General features: G+C 36.8%; 1 protein-coding gene across 5 annotated transcripts in view; it reads left to right on the top strand.

The window, feature by feature from the left end:
• The window catches only part of PNPLA8 (patatin like phospholipase domain containing 8), a 47,303-nt gene that overhangs the window by 6,770 nt on the left and 16,847 nt on the right, over positions 1-23,686 (top strand). For 3 of the 5 annotated variants that reach the window (XM_025291114.3, XM_025291115.3, XM_044946619.2), the window contains 5 exons: positions 2,713-3,727; positions 3,880-4,029; positions 14,007-14,158; positions 17,985-18,079; positions 21,651-21,822. In XM_025291114.3, the coding sequence (XP_025146899.2) occupies positions 2,969-3,727; positions 3,880-4,029; positions 14,007-14,158; positions 17,985-18,079; positions 21,651-21,822 (1,328 nt within the window). In that variant the 5' untranslated portion in view covers positions 2,713-2,968. Of the gene's footprint in view, positions 1-2,575; positions 3,728-3,879; positions 4,030-14,006; positions 14,159-17,984; positions 18,080-21,650; positions 21,823-23,686 lie in introns of all 5 variants that reach the window. The other 2 variants (XM_006046409.4, XM_025291117.3) reach the window with 1 other exon arrangement.

Below are 23,686 nucleotides of genomic sequence, written 5' to 3'. Positions count from 1 at the left end.
ATATAATGCTTTCTCTTTGTAAATAATAGAATCCATCCAAAAGTAAAAGCCCTTCTCTCTAAAGCCCTTCTTTTTCAATTCCACATCTCAGTTCACAGGAATAAACAAACAGATGCTTAGCCTTTCAGAATGTGTGTGTGTGTGTGTGTGTGTGTGTGTGTAGCCACAGATTTCAGCCGCATATATAGGTTTTGTTTTCTCGTGTTACATAATACCTTTGTGTCTGCATCTCTGTATCCTTGTGTGTATGATATTCATACCTATGTTACTGCAGTTTGCCTTCCTCTCTAGACTGTATATAAAGGATATATACATTGGATATATTGGATCATCTAGTTCCTAACTGCTATGTAACATTACATTGTAATTCATTGTATTATATGTTATGTACTGTAATTTATTTAACCATCCCTTTCTAGAGGACACGAGTTGTTGATCGGTGTTTTGATATTTCAAGCAGTGTAGCAAAGAATGTGTGTATGTACCCGTACTCCTGTGCAGTTATTTCTGTAGGATAGATTCTTTATGGTGGAATTACTAATCAAAGAACATGTGCCTTTAAAATTTTGATAGATAGCTATTAAAATTTCATTAGATTCTGTCAGGTAGCCCTCTGTGTCCCATTTCCCCAGGTTATTATCAGTACTGGATAGTATCAGTTATTTATATTTTACCAATTCAAAGAACAGAATGTCTGTTTGAAATGGCATTTATGTTGTGGTTATGAGCATCTTGTCTATTAGGTGTTGCACATAGTTTTGGAGAAGGTGTGGCAACCCACTCTAGTACTCTTGCCTAAAAAATCCCACGACAGTCCATAGGGTCTCAAGGAGTTAGACTACTGAAGCGACTTAGCATGTATGCACGTAGTTTATTCTAGTCTGACTTCTTTGATTAAATGAGCAGTCACTACTAGACCATGAAATCTTTATAAGCTATCTCAAGCTCTAGACTGAAAGTTTCTTGGTATCCTCTTTGTGGTCTCAGCATTTAGGACTATATCTGGCATCAAGTTGTTGAATGTGTGCCCAACACACAGTGAGGCCAGACAAACTGAAATGTCCACGTTTGGAGTGGGAGAAGGGTTTATTGCAAGAGCCATAAAGCTGGCAGCTCCTCCTCAAAAGACCTGAACTCTGATGGGTTTGGGGGAAGAGATTTTATAAGCAAAATTTGTGGGGAGGCCTCTTCTGATAGGATGAGGTGACAAAATGGTGTTCCAGGAATCTCAGTCATCAGCTTTCTGGTTCCAGCCAGTCTGGGGTCTTAGGGCTTGTGCTCAGCCTGCCATTACCATCGTCTTCCTGTGGAGGGGCCTTAGTTCCTGTAGAAGAACGCAGAGATTTCTATAAGATTGTTATATACATCCCCCCAGGATGAACCAGGAGCCTGTCCCATCTCTGCACTGATGTCTCTTTCTGCATTCCTTCACTCTCTTAATTAACTGTTTGAATCTGCCCTTTTGGAACTCAGGGAGGGTCTCAGAGGCTGAAGGCCTTTTTCTTACAAACAAGAAATTGGAGACGCAGGCTTTCATGCATGGGAGGGTCCCATAGGGTCCTGGTTGGTTTCAGTCCCCCCTTTTCTTTGATATGCCTCAATCCTGAGGGGAACAGATGTTGGACAGGAGAATAACATTTTGGATAGAGGTTAATAAATTTGACAGAGGAACTCGGTTTCAGGGGGACTAAGTTTCAGATTAAATATTCTATAAATGGTTTGCAGTGAATAGGAGTATAAGACTTGACTATTGTCCTCAAAGAACTTAAAGTCTAGTGTCACATAAACTAGCTAAGACTTTAATAATAAAGAAGAAAAACAGTAGAATATTTAAATTATGTCAATGAAAAATTAATCAGTAGGTCTAAGAAAGAATTGGGAGATTTTATTTGAGCCAAATTTGAAGATTATAACCCAGGAAGAGTATCTCAGAAAACTCTGAGAACTGTTCCACCTGTTAGAAGTTGAGACACAGTTTATATAAGATGTTTTGAAACAGAGGGCTGTACATAAAACAATGTATATTGACAGTTTGCATCATCCAGACTTAAGTACCAGCACAGTGGGTCATGTGGCCCTTTACAAGGTCAAGAAAAGATGTTCTGTCTTGCTGATGTTGGGAGAATGTTGCTGTGAATGTGGAGCAGGTATTCCTGCTGGTGGGGGAGGTGTGGTAGGCTGAGAGCACAGGTAGAAAGGAGGCCAAGGGGCAGAGAAGAACTTTTATGTTTAAGTTTTCCTTGTCTTACCATGAATATAGATTTTGTTTCACAGTTGCATGTTTGGTTTTGTGTTGTAGGAGACCTTATCTATCCGGTAGCTTCTCTAAATTAGTTTCCATGAAACATCCTACTACTCACTCTTTTCTCATTGATTTATATACTAAAAGATTAATTACCTTCTATTTGCTTAAAAATGAAATCTCTATTGCCATCATGAAAATATATTGTCCTATCTTCTTTTGAGACAAGTTCCTGAGTTTAGTTCAAGTAATGTAATATATTTTATCTCTTCCCCAACTTCAGTTTTACCTTGAATCCTAATCTTTTTTCTTTTTTTTTTCTTGCCATTTTAGGTAAGACCATGAATTATGGCATTTCTTAAATGAAGCATTCAGGAATGAAGTGAAAGTCATAACGTATAGAAAATAAGTAATTTTTAAGTTATGTCTATTAATTTGACTATAGATCTATATTATATTTACCTCCTTAGTAATGCGAGAAGTCTTTGTGGGAAACAGAGGAGCAAGCAGCTGCCTTTCTTGTGCTCACCTGAACATTACTGGAGGATAAGCCACATCAGTCTACAGAGAGGTGTTCATACGAGCAGAATAAGATGTAAATGGACCAAAAGTGAAGCTCATTCTTGCAGTAAGCACTGTTCCCCCCTAAGCCACCATGGTTTACATCTTGGAATCTTGAGACTTAGCACTTCTGCTCCCAAGGGACTTACAAAAGTGAGCCCTCGTATGTCCCGTATTAAAAATACTTTGAACTCTGTTTCAAAGGCTGTTTTTGGCAAACAAAATGAAATGATCTCTCGTTTAGCTCAACTTAAGCCAAGTTCTCGAATATTAAGAAAAGTGACAGATAGCGGTTGGTTAAAACAGAAAAGCGTTAAACAAACCATCAAGTTTCTTAAAAAGTATAGTGACAAGTCAGCAGAAAAGAGTTCTATTCCAGCAAAGGAAAGTCAGGTTATAGAGAAAGACGATATAGGTAAACCAAGCCTTTTTCATTACACAAATAATATAACCACAAAATTTGGAGAGTCATTCTACTGTTTGTCAAGTCATATTAATTCATACTTCAAGTGTGAGGAAAAAATGTCTCAACAGAAGGAAGATCAACATTTCCAGGAAAAATCAGAACTTGAACTTAAAAAGGTTGAAGATGAGAAACCCAGTTCTCCAGATCCTGGCATCCTGTCTGATAAGAAGCTAGATTCAGAAGCTTCTTTATATTCTGAGGACAAGCCTGGAAGTCCCAGTGGGACACCTGAGGTTCTTCCCATTTCTACTAAACAGAGTATTGCTAACTTTCTCTCTCGTCCCACGGAAGGTGTACAAGCCTTAGTAGGTGGTTATATTGGTGGACTTGTCCCCAAACTCAAGTATGATTCAAAGAGTCAGTTAGAAGAGCAGGAAGAGGCGACAAAAGCTGAGCAGACTGTCAGCAAAGACAAAAACGCAGAGGAGAAAAGGCGGTTATCTCTTCAGCGAGAAAAGGCAAGTCGTTATTCATTGTGATTTTAAGTTTTAATTTTTGTCAGATTTCTAAGTTTCATTTCCTACTGTGATTTAAGAACTTTGATCATCTGTTGGTATCACTGGAGCAGTTTTCATACTCAAATCATACATATTTTAATATGTCTTTGCAGATCATTGCCAGAGTGAGTATTGATAACAGAACCCGGGCATTAGTTCAAGCATTAAGAAGAACAACTGACCCAAGGCTCTGCATTAATAGAGTTGAAGAACTGACTTTCCATCTTCTAGAATTTCCTGAGGGAAAAGGAGTGGCTGTCAAGGTAATTTTGATTACCTTTAATCTGTTTTTTTCTTGGAATAAAAGTACTGGTACACCTTCTGAAATGGGGAAGGCGACACCTTTCATTTTCTGTTTAAACATTTTTTGTGGTTTTATCATATGTGTGGTGTTTTACATACTCAGTAATTACCCATTTATTCTGTAATATGCATTGCACTAAAGGGTCATTTTTCTTCTGTAATATGTTATGCTCTTAGTATTCATATCTGTACTTTTAAGATACTTCCACCATTTTAAAATAAAAGATATATCTCAGTGTATTAGTTGAATTGCCTAATAGCTACCAAGGTTTTCTTAAATGCAACGTTAAGTGTTTATGCTATGCAGCTACTCTTCGGACAGGAGTTTGTAATTCATAAGTAAAACAACTGCTTGTTTTTATTTCATGATCTTTTTGTATTTGAAAGTCTAAAAATTTTTATGATCTTATTGGCAGTTGAACTTGTGATTCTGTTAATAAAACAAACAGTTTCTTTGCCTCAGTTTTTTCAAATATAAAACAGTGAAAATAATTTAGATCTATTTAAGTAGACTGTTTTCGTGCTAGCGTGTGTGCTAAGTTGCTTCAGTTGTGTCTGACTCTTCGCGACCCCATGGACGGTAGCCTGCCAGGCTCCTCTGTCTATGGAATTCTCCAGACAAGAGTACTGGAGTGGGTTGACATTCCCTTCTCCAGGGGATCTTCTTGACCCAGGGATCGAACCTGTCTCATGTCTCCTGCATTGGCAGGCAGGTTCTTTACCACTAGTGCCACCTGGGAAGCCCTGAAATACCATAAAATGTGAATGATGTCTCTTTACCTCTGTACTAAGATTATTAGTAACATATAATTAACAATTTGGACATGTCATATAAAGAATAGACAGCATTAATATTTTGTTAGAGATCCATCAGTGCGTATTTTTTACTTGCCATCCAGAAAATTGTCAGTTAACTTAGTTCATATTTATTCAACAGTTTGATAACAATCTTGCTAAAAAGTTACACATTTTAAATTAATTTTCCCTCTGAAATTTCATACAATACATATATTGTAATAGCTAAACTTTAGAATATCATGTTCATAGAATTTGGAATTATCTTTCATATGTATGTAATCTCTTACCTAAAAGATAAATTTTCCAAATATGGATATGCTTTTAAGTCATTTTAACATTTAGGTGATACACTGAAAGCAAACTGCTAAGATAAAGATGCGTACTTTAATGAACTTTTATAGAACAGTCTTATGGACTCTGTGGGAGAGGGAGAGGGTGGGAAGATTTGGGAGAATGGCATTGAAACATGTAAAATATCATGTATGAAATGAAAAAAAAAAAAAGAAAAACATTTTATTGAAGTATGATACATATGCAGTTTTAAGTATAAAGCTCAATGAGTTTCCATACACCTTCACATAGCCAGCACCCAAATGAAGAGCAGAATTTGTCAGCGCTGCAGAAGTCTCCCCTGGACCCCGTTTCAGTCACAGTCTCCCAAAAAAGGGATCACAAATTAGTTTTGTCTGTTGTTGTACATTATGTAAACTGTTGTTTCTGTCACTCAGCACACTGGTAGGAATCTTTTACATTGTTGTGGGTGGTTGTAGGTCATTCATTCTTGTTTCTTTCTTATTCCATTGTGTGAATGTGTTGCAGCTTAGTTACTCATGGTAGTGTTGGTGGATTTCTGGATAGTTTTCAGTTTTAGTCTCTTGTGACCTGTTTTGTTAATAGAAACTTTGAGAACTCATAACTGACCTTAAATCTAGGGACCCTTCAATACCTTGGAGAAATGTGATATATATTTTCTTGTAGAGTGGCTAACCTTCCGAATTTACCTGGCTTCCTTTTTGTTGGTATTGTTGATGTGTTCCTTCTTCCTTTTTGTTTCTTGCACATTGGAATTTAAATATAAAGACTTGATTGCATTGAGCGTTTTCTTGTTGGAGTATACTGTAGATGATATTATGCACCTCATGTTGCATCATGTCAAAACATAATTGGTTGAACAACAATTAGTAATGCTAAGGTTGATCACTGAATTTGGAAGATTACAGTCTTATCTTTTCACTGTACAGTTAGGCTAGAAGTATCAGTCCACCAGCTGTTAATCTAATTGTTTCCAAAACTTGTCATTTAATTAGGCTTGCAGAACAATAAATTTCTAATTCTGTTATTCCTTCTGCCTTATAATTGACATTTTCCTGTAAAAGTGGAGATTTCTTCGCCCATCTAAAGCTATTTGGTTACTCTCAGAAATCAATGTTGCAGGAAAAATAAAAGAAATGCATAATTTCTTTCTACTTAGTCAGCAGTTTTCAAAGTAAAGAGTTTGCTCTAAAAGCTGCTTCAGTGGTGAGATGAATTCTTGGTGTTTTTTTCTTTTTATTATCATTATTAACTCATAATTTTTCATAAGTTGTGTTTCCATAATCTTTCCCCCATCCTTTTTTTTAATGTGTGATTTATTTTAACTTTGACTAGTAGGGTGCCCTACTAGTTTCTTGTGTCTTTTTCAAAATTTTTGTAAAAATATTATACAGAGAAAATATACATAAGTATACAGCTCCATAAATTTTCAAAAATTGAACACATCTTATAACGACCACCCCAGTTAAGAAACAGAATGTTTCTAAAAGCCTCTTTATGCTCCCTTCCAATCATTCTTTAAAAAGATTGACCAGTTTTCTAGCAGTATAGATGAGTAGTACCTCTTTCTGCTTGTTATATAAATGGAATGATACAGAATGTGCTCTTTTATGTCCCCCCACCCCCATCAGCATTATGTTTGTGAGAACCTTCTATACTGATGAGTGTAACTAAGGAACATTTATTCTCATTGTTATGTATTCTGTTGTATGAATATAGTGCAATGTAGTGGACATTTGGATAGCTTCCTCTTTGGAAATATTTAGGAATAGTAGTTCTGGGATGTATCTTTTGGAAAACATAAGAGTAGTAGTCCTGCTTGGGCTTCTCTGGTGGCTCAGCAATAAAGAATCTGCCTGCAATGCAGCAGACCAAGGTTTCATCCCTAGGTCATGAAGATACCCTGGAGGGGGTCATGGCAGCCCCCTCCAGTGTTCTTGCATAGAGAATCCCGTGAACAGAGGTACCTGTCAGGCTGCAGTTGATAGGGTCGCACAGTCGGACAGACCTGAAGCAACTAAGCAACAGCAGCAGCAGTAATCCTGCTTGTAGAGTATGCCTGTTCTCATATTAGTGGACACTGCCAGATGCTTTTGCAAAGTGCTTTTATCAGTTGATACTTTCACCGGGATTGTATGAGCCTTCTGGTTATGCTTCCTCCTTTCCAATGCCTTATATTATCTTCTTATTTTAGCCATTTTGTTAGATGTTTAGTGATTTAAATTGTGGCTTTAATTTGTACTTCTCTGGTACCTGTGAAGTTCAGCAGCTTTCCAGTGTTTATTGGCCATTTGTTTACTGCTGAAGCTGAAGCTCCAATACTTTGGCCACCTGATGTGAAGAATTGACTCATTAGAAAAGACCCTGATGCTGGGAAAGATTGAAGGCAGGAGGAGAAGGGGACGAGAGAGGATGAGATGGTTGGATGGCATCACCAACTTCATTGGACATGAGTCTGAGCAAGCTCCAGGAGTTGGTGATGGACAGTGAGGCCTCGTGCGCTTCAGTCCATGGGGTCGCAGAGTTGGACATGACTGAGCGACTGAGCTGAACTCTTTGCTGCCCTCATGAAGTGCCTAGTCCAGGTCTTGCTCATTTTTCCATTGGGTTGATCAGCCTTTTCTATTTGACCTGGAAATTTTCTTTATCAATTATGGATATGTCTTTATATATTATAAAATATGTATATGTTTTACATGTATGTGTCTTATAAATATATTTGCCTACTCTGTGGGTTACCTTTCATTCTTTCTAATGGTTTTTGATGAGTGGATGTTCTTAATTTTAATATACTACAGTTTTTAAATATTTTCCTTATGATTAGCACTTTGTGTCCTATTTAAGAAATCTTTGCCTGTTTTAAAATCAGGCAAAGATTTATCCTGTGTTTGCTTCTGAAACTTGATTGCTTTTACTTTTACATATATACTATTCATCTAGAATAGGTTTGATTGTATAGTGTGAGGTAGGAGCCTTGATTTTGTGAAATGCCTATATCCAGTTGACCTAGCACCATTTATTGCAGAGTGTCATTGTAAATCAGGTGATTATTTATGGATATATTTTTGAACACTGTATTCTTTTCTGTTAATACATTGTTTATCCTTGTTTAAATATTGTACTGTCTAATTTATTGTGTGTGTTAGTCGCTCAGTCCTGTCTGACTCTTTGCAACCCCAAAGATTGTAGCCCACCAGGCTCCTCTGTCCATGGAATTCTCTAGGCATGAATACTGGATTGGGTTGCTATTTCATTCTCCAGGGGAACTTCCCAACCCAGGGATCAAACCTGGCTCTCCTGCATTGCAGGTGAATGCTTTACTGTCTGAAATGCTAGGAAAGCCCAGTTTATTGTAGCTTTGTAACAAATTTGATGTCTATAGTATAAATCTTCCAACATTGTTCTTCCTCTTAATAATTTGCTTAGTTATTCTTGGCACTTGTGCTTCTGTATAAATTTTAGAATCAGCTTTGTTGTTGTTCATTTGCTCAGTTGTGTCCAGTGCTTTGTGACCCCATGGATTGCAGCACACCAGGATTCCTTGTCCCTCACCACCTCAGGGAGCTTGCTCAGACTCATGTCCATTGAGTTGGTGATGCCATCTAATCATCTCATCCTCTGCTGTCCCTTTCTCCTCCTGCCTTCTATGTTTACCAGTATCAGGGTCTTTTCCAATGAGTTGGCTGTTTGCATCAGGTGGCCAAAGTATCAGAGCTTCAGCTTCAGCATCAGTCTTTCCAATTGAGTATTCAGGATTGATTTCCTTTAGGATTGACTGGTTTGATCTCCTTGCAATCCAAGGGACTCTCAAGAGTCTTCTCCAACACCACAGTTCAAAAGCATCAATTCTTTGGTACTCAGCCTTCTTCATGGTCCAACTCTCACATCTGTATATGACTGTTGGAAAAACCAAAGCTTTGACTATATGGATCTTTTTTGGCAAAGTAATGTCTCTGCTTTTTAATATGCTGTCTAGATTTGTCATAGCTTTTCTTTCAAGGAGCAAGCATCTTAATTTCATGACTGCAGTCACTGTCCACAGTGATTTTGGACCCCAAGAAAATAAATTATTATTATTATATTATTATTTATTATAAATAAATTATTTTTATTTATTTTATTAATACTGTCACTATTTCCATTGTTTCCCCGTCTATTTGCCATGAAGTGATGGGACTGGATGCCATGATCTTTGTTTTTTGAATGTTGAGTTTTAAGTCAGCTTCTTTACTCTCCTCTTTAACCTTTATCAAGAGGCTCTTTAGTTCCTCTTCGCTTTCTGCTGTAAGGATGGTGTTGTCTACATATCTGAGGTTACTGATATTCCTCCCAGAAATCTTGATTCCAGTTTGTGCTTCATTCAGCCCAGTATTTCACATGATATACTCTGCATATAAGTTAAACAAACAATAACAGTATACAGCCTTGACACACTCCTTTCCCAATTTGGAACCAGTCTATTGTCCCATGTTTAGTTCTCATTGTTGCTTCTTGACCTGCATACAGGCTTTTTTAGGAGGCAGGTAAAGTGATCTGGTATTCCCATCTCTTGAAGAATTTTCCACACTTCGTTGTGATTCACACAGTCAAAGGCTTTAGTATAGTCAATGAAGTAGAAGTAGGTGTTATTCTGGAATTCTCTTGCTTTTTCTATGATCCAGCGGATGTTGGCAATTTGATCTTTGGTTCCTCTGCCTTTTCTAAATCCAGCTTGAACAGTTGGAAGTTTTTGGTTCACATACTCTTGAAGCCTAGCTTGGAGGATTTTGAGCATAACTTTACTAGCATGTGAAATGAGTGCAGTTGTGCGGTAGTTTGAACATCGTTGGCACTGTCCTTTGGGATTGGAATGAAAACTGACCTTTTCCAGGTCTGTGGCCAGTGCTGAGTTTTCCAAATTTGCTGGCATATTGAGTGCAGCACTTTCACAGCATCATCTTTTAGGATTTGAAATAGCTCACCTGGAATTGCATCACCTCCACTAACTTTGTAGTAATGTTTCCTAAGGCACATTTGACTTCACAGTCCAGGATGTCTGACTCTAGGTGAGTGATCACACCATCGTGATTATATGGGTCATGAAGATCTTTTTTGTACAGTTCTTCTGTGTATTCTTACCATCTCTTCTTAATATCTTCTGCTTCTGTTCGGTCCGTACCATTTCTGTCCTTTTTTGTGCCCATCTTTGCATGAAGTGTCCCCTTGGTATCTCTAATTTTCTTGAAGAGATCCCTAGTCTTTCCCGTTCTATTGTTTTCCTCTATTTCTTTGCATTGTTCACTTAGGAAGACTTTCTTATCTTTCCTTGCTGTTCTTCGAAACTGCATTCAGATGAGTGTATCTTTCCTTTTCTCTTTTACTTCTCTTCTTTCCTCAGGTATATGTAAGTCCTCCTCAAACAATCTTTTTTTTTTTTTGCATTTCTTTTTATTGGGGAATTTGATAAAATAAGATAATCATACTGAGATTACATTAAATTTATGGAGTAATTGTGGTGAATTAAGTCTTTACAGTATTGTCTTCCAAGCCTTGAAAAATTGTATCTTCTTCCATTTATTTGGACTGTTTTTATTTTCCCTCAACATCTTAGTCTATTAGGGATGCTGTGTTGTAACAAATGCCACCAGCTGGGTAGCTTAGTAAGAGCAGACAATTATTTCTCAGAGTTCTGAAAGCTGGAAGTCCAAAATCAAGGTGCCAACATGACTGCTTTCTGATGATGGCCCTCTTCCTGGTTCAGAGCGGGTGCTTTCTCACTGTGTCTTCACCTGGTGGAGTCTCCAAGGGATCTCTCTGGAGCCTCTTTCATAAGGGCACTAATCCCATTCATAAAGGCTCCACCCTCATGACCAAGCACATCCCAAAGTCTTCACTTCCTACTACTGTCATTTTGAGAGAGTTAAGATTTCAAAAGATGAAATTTTGAGAAGACACAAATATTCAGACCACGGCACTTAATATTTAAAAACTTTTCAATGTAGGTGTCTTGTATATCTTTTGTTAGATTTTTTTGAAAATTTAATTCCTAGGTATGTGAGAGATTTGGGTGTGATCCCTGGGTAGGGAAGATGCCCTAGAGGAGGAAATGGCAACCCACTCCAGTATTCTTGTCTGGAGAATTCCATGGACAGAGGAGCCTGGTGCACTACAGTCCATAGGGTTGCAAAAAGTCGGACAGGACTGAGCACGCACGCACACACACATACACACACACACACACACACACATACACATACACACACACACACACACACGTTTGTGGATAGTAATGTTATTTTTATTATATTTTAATAATATCAAGATCACCTTTTGGTGTTTGGTCATTTGGTACCAGATTCACATACCTTATAATTTTCCTGGATGCTGTATGTTGTAAACTTTAAAAATTGCATAGGATCTAGACTGTATCAAATGATTTCTTTTTTCAGAGATAGTCTGTTTGTTCCTTTACTTTACATACAGAGTGAGGCACTGATAGCTTCAGTTAAGTTAGGATCAGAGCTGGGTCATGGCTGGCTTACAATTGGCTGGCACCTGTGGTTTGCCCTATTTTTAGGGTATATTCTTCTAGGACTTTTAGTTAAGAACCTGGTGTGTTCTCTACCATCACCACCCTCTTGACCACTAAAATCTCAAAACTACAGAAAATCCCATTCCATATTCATTCTAGTTTTTAAACTTGTCATTCCACGTAAAGAATCTAGCGAATGTCTTGAGGTGAAACCAGTGATGTGATTGAGGCCCCTCAGGGCTTCAGTATTGTGGCTCCAAACCCTTGAGATTCTAAATGCTCAGCTGATTTCTCTGGCCTCCATTCATGGCCCGCTGTCTGAACCAAGCCCAGCTTTTCAATCCTTTTTTCCTTCCCCAAATCAGCAAGTTCCTCAAGGGAAGAAAAGTTATACTTCCCAGCAGTTATCCCCTTTCCAAATCTGATTTATCATAGTAGACAAAATGACTGCAGCATTATGAAGTCACTTTATTTATTGAAAGACAGGGAAGTGTGGCATGCTGCAGTCCAGGGGGTCTTAAAGAATTGGATATGACTGAGCGACTGAAGAACAGCAAAGCACAAGTATAGCTATGACTCAATTGTTCTCTTAAACTTGGGGTGCTGACAAGATGAGATGCTTCTGTGTATAATAGCTAGAGAAGCTCAGGTAAACTCAACATAGAACCCCTCAGTTCAGTTCAGTCACTCAGTCGTGTCCAACTCTTTGCGACCCCATGAATCGCAGCACGCCAGGCCTCCCTGTCCATCGCCAACTCCCGGAGTTCACTCAGACTCACGTCCATCAAGTCAGTGATGCCATCCAGCCATCTCATCCTCTGTCGTCCCCTTCTCCTCCTGCCCCCAATCCCTCCCAGCATCAGAGTCTTTTCCAATGAGTCAACTCTTCGCATGAGGTGGCCAAAGTACTGGAGTTTCAGCTTTAGCATCATTCCTTCCAAAGAACACCCAGGGCTGATCTCCTTTAGAATGGACTGGTTGGATCTCCTTGCAGTCCAAGGGACTCTCAAGAGTCTTCTCCAACACCACAGTTCAAAAGCATCAATTCCTCGGCGCTCAGCCTTCTTCACAGTCCAACTCTCACATCCATACATGACCAGTGGAAAAACCATAGCCTTTGTTGGCCTTTGTTGGCAGAGTAATGTCTCTGCTTTTGAATGTGCTATCTAGGTTGGTCATAACTTTCCTTCCAAGGAGTAAGTGTCTTTTAATTTCATGGCTGCAGTCACCATCCACAGTGATTTTGGAGCCCAGAAAAATAAAGTCTGACACTGTTTCCACTGTTTCCCTATCTATTTCCCATGAAGTGATGGGACCAGATGCCATGATCTTCGTTTTCTGAATGTTGAGCTTTAAGCCAACCTTTTCACTCTCCTCTTTCACTTTCATCAAGAGGCTTTTTAGTTCCTCTTCACTTTCTGCCATAAGGGTGGTGTCATCTGCATATCTGAGGTTATTGATATTTCTCCCGGCAATCTTGATTCCAGCTTGTGTTTCTTCCAGCCCAGCGTTTCTCATGATGTACTCTGCATATAAGTTAAATAAGCAGGGTGACAATATACAGCCTTGATGTACTCCTTTTCCTATTTGGAACCAGTCTGTTGTTCCATGTCCAGTTCTAACTGTTGCTTCCTGACCTGCATACAGATTTCTCAAGAGGCAGGTCAGGTGGCCTGGTATTCTCATCTCTTTCAGAATTTTCCTAGGATTTATTTAATCGCCTGCCTGATCAACAATATGAAGTTGAATGCTTAGAATCTTGAGGTCCCAGGTTTGTTTAAACTAATTACTTGTTTGTAATGGTCACCCTTTGCCTTCTACCTTAATTTTATTTGTTAACAGTTGCTCATATTTCACAGTGAGCTACCCTTGTATTCCATATGCGGTATACATGAGATGGTTTGTTTTTTTCTGTTAATAACAAGTTTAATTTCCAATAATTACAATGAAGCAATTTCGTCTTCTTTAGGATTCAGACAAAATATTGTGTGAACTATATGACGTTAATCTTTTGTTGTGACAGTACTTTGTAAATATGTGTTAAGCAAATGGCATTTTCTCTAATTTTTAAGCACTGAGCCTTTTAAAAAATATTTGTATTGAAGTTAATTTTTGGCCTGGATATTAGGACAAATACATCCTAGATATTAGTTGACAATAATATGTGAAAAGCTAGTCTGTCATTTAAGATTACTGAGAAAGTAGTAAACACTGGCATTCTGGTTACATGAGATGATCTACATGTGTTGATTTAAAACAATCATATATTTTCACTCTTGTGACAAAAGCAGCAAAATGTCTTTACTTTCAATATAGGAAAAAATTATTCCTTATTTACTACGACTGAGACAAATTAAGGATGAAACTCTACAGGCTGCAGTTAGAGAAATTTTGGCGTTAATTGGCTATGTGGATCCAGTGAAAGGACGAGGAATCCGGATTCTCTCAATTGATGGTGGTGGAACCAGGTAAAGCTAGAAAAATGATTTTTTAAAAATTCTTTTTAATGAAGTTAGTTGATTTGCAGTATTGTTTTAATTTTTGCTGTATAACAAAGTTGATGCAGTTATACATACATACATTCTTTTTATAATATATTCTTTTCCATTATGGTTTATTGTAGAATATTGAAGAGAGTTCTCTGTGCTGTTCAGTAGGACTTTGTTGTGTATCCATTCTGTATATAATAGCTTATATCTGCTAACCCCAAACTCCCACTCCATCCCTCCCCAACCCTCAGCCCCTTGGTGACTATAAGACTGTTGTCTCTGTCCATTAGTGTATTAGCAAAATGATCTTTTTAAACCTATAGATCCTAAATAATAAAAACAGAACTACCATATTATCCAACAATTTCACTTTCTGAGTATTGATCAGAAGAAAATGAAAACACTAATTTGAAAAGATATATATGTACCTTTGTTTGTTACAACATTATTTACAATAGCCAAGATGTAGAAACAATCTGTGTCCATTGATGAATGGGTAAAGAATATGTAAGGGATATGTGTATACACACACACAGGAATACTACTTAGCCATAAAAATGAATGAAATGTCATTTGTGACAGCATAGGTAGAGCTTGAGGTTATTTTGCTAAGTGAAAAAAGTCACACAGGGAAAGACAAATACTGTATGATCTTATATATGAAATATAAGAAACAAAAACAAAGCAAGAGAAAACTCAAAGACTCAGAGAAGAGCTTGGTGGTTGCCATATGGAAGGGAGGTTGGAGGGTGGGTGAAATCAGTGAAGAGAAGTGAAAGGTACAAATTTCCAATTATGAAATAGGTAAATCATGGGGATGTAGTGTACAGCGTAGGAACTGTAGTTAATAATATTGTATTTGCAAATTTGAAAGTTGCTTTAAAAAGTAAATCTTGAATGTTCTCATCACAAGGAAAAAATGTTATACTTTCTCTGGTGACAGATGGGGCGGTCATTTTGCAGTGCACACAGATGTTGAATCATTGCATTGTACATGGGAAACTAGTACAGTGTGGTGTGCAATTATACATCAGTTGAAAAAAAATACTTGTAGATCAGATCAATTGTAAGAATTTTTTAAGCTGATTCAGCATAATTATGACATTATAAAATCAAATTCTGAAGTAAAACTTGAAATTGTTTTTCTCAATTTACTGATTTATCAATCTAAGAACTTTAATTCTAAGAACTTCTTTTAACATATACCCAAATTTCCTGTTATTTTAATGTGACCTAGTCTTTATGTTAGTTGACCTTCTCAGACATTTTTGGTAGTTTAGGACAGTTTGTCAACAATGATTCTCTTAAAATTTTGGCAATGTTATGTAATGTTATCTTTCTTTTATTGTGTGTATCTTACCTATATATATTAGTCACCTAGTAACAAGGTGATTGTTAGAAAAGGAGCCTATATCAGTAACTTCCTAACTCCCTACATCTTGTAGATACCAGTTCTGGTGTACACAAGAAATATTTAATGCATTCTTAGCTCAGAAGGAGATTTCACCATCTCCTTTCACCAATTGGTAAAATTCACCGGTTTCACCATCAGACTCCTTTCTTACTACTGGCAATCCATCCATGCTTGCTAATTGTGTAGTTCCTTATTATTTGTTGGCTAGACACTTTGGCTTGGTTTTATAAGTCTTTTCCCCCTAAAATTTCTAGCTTGTGTTCTACTTCCCTGCCATCTCTACTCTTCCCTTAAGAGATAACAACTAGAAAAACAGAAATGTATAATGTGTGCTATGAAGAAAAATAAGGCAGAATGAAGGGATAGAGTGTAACAGTGCTGTTTTTTTTTTTTTTTTTTTTCTTGTTGCAAACAATCTTTTTTTTTTTTTTTTTTAAATTTTATTTTATTTTTAAACTTTACATAACTGTATTAGATTTGCCAAATATCAAAATGAATCCGCCACAGGTTTACATATGTATGTAAACAGTGCTGTTTTAAAGAGTGATCATGACTGTGAGTTTTTGAAGAAATAACATTTGAGTTGAGTTCTGAAATAAGAACCTTAAAGAGCATTCAAATGTCTGTTTAGAGTGAGGGATCTATAGAGTGAAAAGAGGTGACCAAAGAGTATTTGATTTCATTTTATTAGTCAATTTAGAAGAGAACAGTTGGTGCTAAATACCCTGCAATGCCTGGAATAGTTCCTACAGCAGAGGAATATCTTACCCAAAATGTCAATGATGTTGCTGTTGGGAAACACTGGTTTAGGGGACTATGAGAAAGCAGCGAGGATGGGAAATTTGTACAGAATGAGTAAGATAAGAAGCCTCATGAGAAAAGGAACCCTTTTTACTCGTTCTGCCTGGTACAGCATTAAACATAGAATCAACCTAGAAATAATACTGATTTTTAAATTTGTCCAGAATTACTTTATGAATACTGCATTTTAAAAACAGTTTTCTTCTGGCTTATACAAGTAAAACTTGGGAGAAAAAAAATACAAAGAGAAACAAGCCAAACATAACATATCTCATGTATCCAAGATTATTTTTACTATTTTGATTTATTTCTTCAAGTATTTTTTCTGTATGAATATATATATATATGCATGCATGTTTGTGTGTGTGCATGTTTTATTTTCCTTTTCATAAGATAATGGAGGGCACACTGTTAAATATATTTTATCTGGCATGATCTTTAATTCTTCATGTCTCACATTAAAGGCACATTAAATCTGCGGTGTGTCTCATAAATGATCTTGTCTTATCAACTGTCTTCAAATTTACATTATTTCTACAATTAATAATAATCTTTCATTTTCTACTTTAATAATACAATATTTTCTAGTGACTTTGTGCTTGCAATATCAAAGCACAATTTGACACTAAATTTTATTTTATGGTACCTGATTAATACAGTGTTCTCTGCTCCACACCTTGTATTGAGATGAAAACTTTTCATTGTGTATGTATATCCTCTAGTATTAAGGATTGTCCACCTATTACACACACCCTGAATTGGCCTGCATCTCCTAGGCTGTTCCATCTTTCACATTTGAAGCTACTTGCTACCTTTGGTGAGGATTCAGAAAGTCAGCAGCATAAATTAATACCTCCTTAGTGCAGAACCTTGTCTTGAGATAGTTGAGAGTTTTAAAAAAATGAATAAAAGAGAGCTTAAAAATATGACTGATGAATTACAGAAAATGAAATGTGTAGAAGCATAGGTTTACCAATCATGTTGGTAAGTGGAGAAACCAATGCATGACATCCCCAAACCAGTGAATACAGAGTTTAAGCAATTTCCAGAGTTGTAGTGTCTGCTATATCTTCATTGTCTTATTTAAAGAGATGCTAGTGTAAATGGCAGCCCACTCCAGTACTCTTGCCTGGAAAATCCCATGGATGGAGGAGCCTGGTGGGCTGCAGTCCATGGGGTCGCTAAGAGTCGGACACGACTGAGCGACTTCCCTTTCACTTTCACTTTCACGCATTGGAGAAGGAAATGGCAACCCACTCTAGTGTTCTTGCCTGGAGAATCCCAGGGACGGGGGAGCCTGGTGGGCTGCCATCTATGGGGTCGCACAGAGTCGGACATGACTGAAGCGACTTAGCAGCAGCAGCAGCAGTGTAAATTCAAAATCTGCTGTTACCCAGGTTTCAATACCATTATTTAAATACTGTATTTTCGAAAGCAATCCAGAAACCTTTGGCAATTTTAACTGATGCTAATTTATATTACTAGTTTTCGTATTAGCATATAGACTAGAAAACCAGGGATTGTTTTAGTAAATAGATTAGCTTTCCTTAAAACAGGACTTCTCATTTTTGCCTTTTATTTTTCCTACAGGGGTGTGGTTGCTCTTCAGACACTACGAAAATTAGTTGAACTTACTCAGAAGCCAGTTCATCAACTCTTTGATTACATTTGTGGTGTAAGCACAGGTAATTGCTGTTATTATATGGAAGTGGTGCATCCCAGCAGTGCATTAAGCAAAAGAACATTAAACTTTCATGATTAAGATCATGGTCATTTCCTGAAATGATGGATGCTAGTTTCATATTTTGATACTGAATAGTCCTTTAATTTGCTTAATGAACTTTTAAAAATGCTTATTGGAAATAAGTTAACATTCAGAAATAGATTTTAGTGTGCTTTTCTAATATGTTTTAAATAAGCCACAATGACAAGAACAATTTGTAAATTAATTGCCTTACAAAAAGTAACAAAATGGTGAAAAAGTGAGTCTTAGTTGCTCAGTCATGTCCAATTCTTTGCAACCCCATGGACTGTAGCCCGCCAGGCTCCTCTGTCCATGGGATTCTCCAGGCAAGAATACTAGAGTAGGTTGCCATTCCTTTCTCCAGGGGATCTTCCTGACTCAGGAATCAAACCTGGGTCTCCTGGATTGTAGGTGAATTCTTTATGTCTGAGTTACCAGGGAAGCCCACAAGATGGTGGGTATTCAAAATTGTACTTGAACCAATAGAACATCAAGGATGGATAAGATTTTGCTTTCTTTTGGAAAGTGTCCCTCTGTGAGGAAATCTTTTAAACGGATTCTCACATTTATCTGTTTAAGTTTTGATTTCAGACAACTAGATAAAAAAGGGTATAAGAAGCAGTTTCCTCACAGAGGGATACTTTTGCTACTCGCACATTCCTAACTGATGTACATTTAAAATTCCAGTTTCGTATTTATATGGAAGAAATTGGCAAGTTAGAGTATGATTGTTTCTGAATAATTTTCTAGTTTTTCACTGACTCACTATCAGATGAATGTTTGTTTTGCTTTCCGTTTGTTTTTCTGTTTCCTGAATCAGCTCTCTCACCCGTGTATCACCGCCACCCACCCCCACCCCTACTCTCCTGTGTGCACAGGAAGCTTCTCAGGGTGCCCTGGCTATTGCTTCAGTTCAGTTCAGTCGCTCAGTTGTGTCCGACTCTTTGTGACCCCATGAATCGCAGCACGCCAGGCCTCCCTGTCCATCACCAACTCCCGGAGTTCACTCAGACTCACGTCCATCGAGTCAGTGAGGCCATCCAGCCATCTCATCCTCTGTCGTCCCCTTCTCCTCCTGCCCCCAATCCCTCCCAGCATCAGAGTCTTTTCCAATGAGTCAACTCTTTGCATGAGGTGGCCAAAGTACTGGAGTTTCAGCTTTAGCATCATTCCTTCCAAAGAAGTCCCAGGGCTGATCTCCTTCAGAATAGACTGGTTGGATCTTGCAGTCCAAGGGACTCTCAAGAGTCTTCTCCAACACCACAGTTCAAAAGCATCAATTCTTTGGTGCTCAGCCTTCTTCACAGTCCAACTCTCACATCCATACATGACCACAGGAAAAACCATAGCCTTGACTAGACGGACCTTTGTTGGCAAAGTAATGTCTCTGCTTTTGAATGTGCTATCTAGGTTGGTCATAAGTTTCCTTCCAAGGAGTAAGCGTCTTTTAATTTCATGGCTGCAGTCACCATCCGCATTGCTTACTGCCCAGGTAACGCTCAAGGACTATTAGCATTACAGATCCCTACTGTATATTTTACTGCTTTACCTGATAATTCCTTACTTTACATTAGTTTATCATCATAATTTTTTTCCATTTTTTTCTCATTCTTTAGAATTATGATAGTAGTCCTAAAGGCTACCAGCATCAAAGCCAAATGATTTCTCTGTATTATCTGGATCAAGTATGACATATTCCCAAAGGGCATGTTAATTTATGCTCCATTTTGAAAACTCAATAACAGTTGTGGGGATAATTTCAGAAGCATAAGGAGTTGGTGATTCCTGTGATGTTCCACTGAACAGTGATTCCTCAGATGATAGCAAATTTTGAAAAGCCTGGGTTAAAGAAAGTTAAGGGGTTTCCCTGGTGGCTCAAATGGTAAAGAATGTGCCTGCAATGCAGGAGACCCAGCTTCGATCCCTGGGTCGGGGAGGTTCCCTGGGGGAGGGCGTGACAACTCACTCCAGTATTCTTGCCTGGAAAATCCCATGGACAGAGGACCCTGGCGGGCTGCAGTCCATGGGATCTCAAGAGTCAGACATGACTGAACTAACACATACAAAAAAAGTCAAACAGTTTTCTTTACAGATGCACTTCTTAGATGTTCTAGTATGTTAAAAATGCATTGTGACTCACTCTCAGGATAGAAGAGTAATATTTATATACCCAATTGATGTAACTATGGAAACTTTTCTTAAAGAGACCTTTCCCAGGGCAAATGTTCTTGGAATTTTTTTCCTGAAGCTGTTATCCTGGCCATTTCTGTTAATATTTGGAATGGTCCTAGATTCATACCTTTAAATGTATCTACAGGCACCCTGGTTAGTAGGTGGATGCTCAGTAAGGGGGATTTAAATCAGAGATTCATCCATGGAGTAGAGTATCTTGTGTGATAGGCGCATTTCTGCACTTAGCAGTGTATCTTTTCCACTGTGTCTTCTTGATTATGTTAACCTTAACTTACAGTGCTCATAATTTTCCTTTCTTTTCCATTTTGTATATTCTAATGTGAAACTTTTGTTTGCACATATAGTTTTTATAAAGTTAAAAATATGTATTTAGTTTAAGGTTAACATCCCTGTTCTTTTTTTCTACCGGTACAGTAAAATTCAGTTTTTTTTTAAATATCTTTATCTTTATAGTAGCTTTCCTTAGAAGCAATTTAATTTTTTGGGCAAGTTATTTCTAGTGTAAACATTTTCTGAAACTTGATAAATAACAATTTGTTACATAGGTATACCATACAGTGAATTTTAAAACAAGCTGAAGACTTCTTTTACTAGAATAAGACTTAAAAAATACATAAAATATTTAAAATGCATTATGATAATGATTTACTATTTTTGTTTCTTTTTGTAAGCAGCAATGCCATACAGATCTTTGCCCCTCCCACCCTCTCTGCATCCCCCAAAGCATTCTTCGCCCCTTTTCCTCCTTAGTTCAGGGTTATGCCAGTTCGGTACACTAGATGGCAGTGTGTGATATCAGTTGCAGCTAGGGTATTAAATCAGCTGTTTAAAAAGACATCCCAGAGACCTAATTTCTTTGTTATGTGAGTTCCTGGGACCAACATGAAGGTGTAATTATTTTAATGAATTGATAAGTTGTCAAATATACTGTATTCTGTGATTAAAACTAAGGAATTAAGATTAGAAAGGACATTACCTACCACAGTATCTTAATTATATGTTATTTAATGTAAAATAACACTTTTTTATATATTTTAAAATTATCATCAGTGGTTAGTATTTGTTGAATCTTCATTGAGGCCTGGTAATGCCCTTTACATGTGTTATCCCAGTGTTACAATAATGTATAAATTTCAGTTATTGTAATTATCCTTATTTTATAGATGAACAAGATTAGAGCTCTGGGAGGTTAAGAGGTTCGTCTCAAGTGATACAGTCAAAAGTATGAAAGCTATAATTTTAACCAGGTCTGTGACTCAGAAGGTCTTATAAGTACTATAATGGTCGTGCTGATAAAAACTAAGGATTCTTTCTTTCAGGTGCTATATTAGCCTTCATGTTGGGATTGTTTCATATGCCCCTGGATGAATGTGAGGAACTTTATCGAAAATTAGGATCAGATGTGTTTTCACAAAATGTCATTGTTGGAACAGTCAAAATGAGTTGGAGCCATGCATTTTATGACAGTCAAACATGGGAAAACATTCTGAAGTAAGTTGTATTTATTCTTTTAAAAAATGTCTTGTATGTAAACAAAGCAGAAAAATGTAAATGCTCAATTGTTGATCTCCTTCATTAGAAATAACCACTGTTAATATTTTGGTGAAGTGTATTCTGTTCACTGCTTTGTTGGGCTCACATGTGTGAGATTGGTATGTAAAAATTGCAGTCACCTTTTTAAAAGTTGCGACTACATTGTGCGTAGGACACATTTACCTCCTGTTGTTTTTCCTTCACAAACAGTTTCCCCTAGGCATCTGCAGGATATTGGTTCCAGGAACTCTCAGGGTACCAGAATCCACAGGTGCTCACCGGCCTTATTTAAAAAGGCATAGTAGTATTAGCCTTTCTCAAGTCATTAACAGATGTTGTTTTAAAAGATTTAATAATTTTTAAACATTTTCCCCAAAATACTGTAAAGCCATTATACTCATTTTCTAAAAATATAAGCATAAAGTAGAAACTTAAAATGACGCACAGTCTTAAATTCAGATCCAAGGACCTTATATTTTCTAATTTTTTTCCCCTAGATGATACATATTTTCATATATATTTTATATGGTGGAAGTTATATTGTAATTACAATTTTCTATCTTTTTCCCTTTTTTCAACTTTATTAAAATCCCTTGACATATTTTTAAAAAGACTCTGCTACATTCTGCAGGGTGATGCCATATTTTCTTAACCTAATATTAAGATTTATGATTTTATGTTTTATGTTTCTGATTTTTTTGTGATTATGAATAGTGCTGTTGTAGGAAAGTTTACATTTCTGCCCACACTTCAGAATATATCAGTAGGTCAGTTTATAAGAAGCATAATTATTTGGTCAATACTGATGTTTTTCTAAAGCAATTATTAAATATGAAATAAAAAATATATAAAGAAAATAGTGAAAATGTATATAGTTCTGCAGAGACCAAAATCACTATTAACATGGTGAGGTACATTTTTCTAGAATTTCTGAGAGATAAATAAGTGTATGTGTGTGTGAGGTTGTGAGTATGCTTTTGTATTCATACCATTTATAAAATTGGGATGATAATGCATGTGCATTTTCACTTAGTATTTTATTTTTATTGGTTTCCTGTGTCATTAGATATTTTTTGAGACATGTTTTAATGATTGTTCACAGTCCATTTTACGGATGTACTGTTTTTTAACATATTTCCTAGTGAAAAAAAGAGGATATTTCAGATATTTTTGCACCTAAAATAAAGTTTTGGTGGATACCCTGCATCTCTACTTAAATCTCTGGTTATGATTTTAAGATAAACTTCTTCAGTGAAATTTTTTGGGTCAGAGAGTTTACATATTTTAAGAATCTTTTAAAGATAGATATATGTGTATACCTGAATTGATCTTTGAGTCAGTTGTCCCAGCTTAGCCACCAGAATCAATTTGTGTTTCCATTTCATGAAATACTTAACACCAAGCATTTTAATTTTTAAAACTTTGTCAGTTTCAGAGGTTTTTAAACTGGTATTTCCAGTTGGCATCAGGTTGGTTATTGATAAATTTGAACATTTTTTTAAAATTTCTTTTTAGTGTGCAGATTTCAAGAGCGTAGTACTTGCTCATTTTCCTACTGGGGCTTTGTGCACTATGTTATAAATGTATTAATCATTTGTTGATATGTTGAAAATGTGCTTTTTAATTAACAGTATTTTTTAATGTGAACTTAAAATTTTCATGTAGTCAGATCTTTTCCTTTAATTTTGAACTTTGATATTTAGAAAATGTTTTCTACCTCAAAATCAGGCAAATCTTTATATTATTTTCTAGTCCTAAAGTTTAAATTTGTTTTTTTTAGGTCATGACTAAGTTTCATGATTCTGTGGTTTAAACTCACTCA

The sequence above is a fragment of the Bubalus bubalis genome, chromosome 8 (genome assembly GCF_019923935.1).
Source record: "Bubalus bubalis isolate 160015118507 breed Murrah chromosome 8, NDDB_SH_1, whole genome shotgun sequence".
Lineage (NCBI taxonomy): Eukaryota > Metazoa > Chordata > Mammalia > Artiodactyla > Bovidae > Bubalus > Bubalus bubalis.
This window is presented reverse-complemented; position numbering and strand designations above follow the sequence as displayed.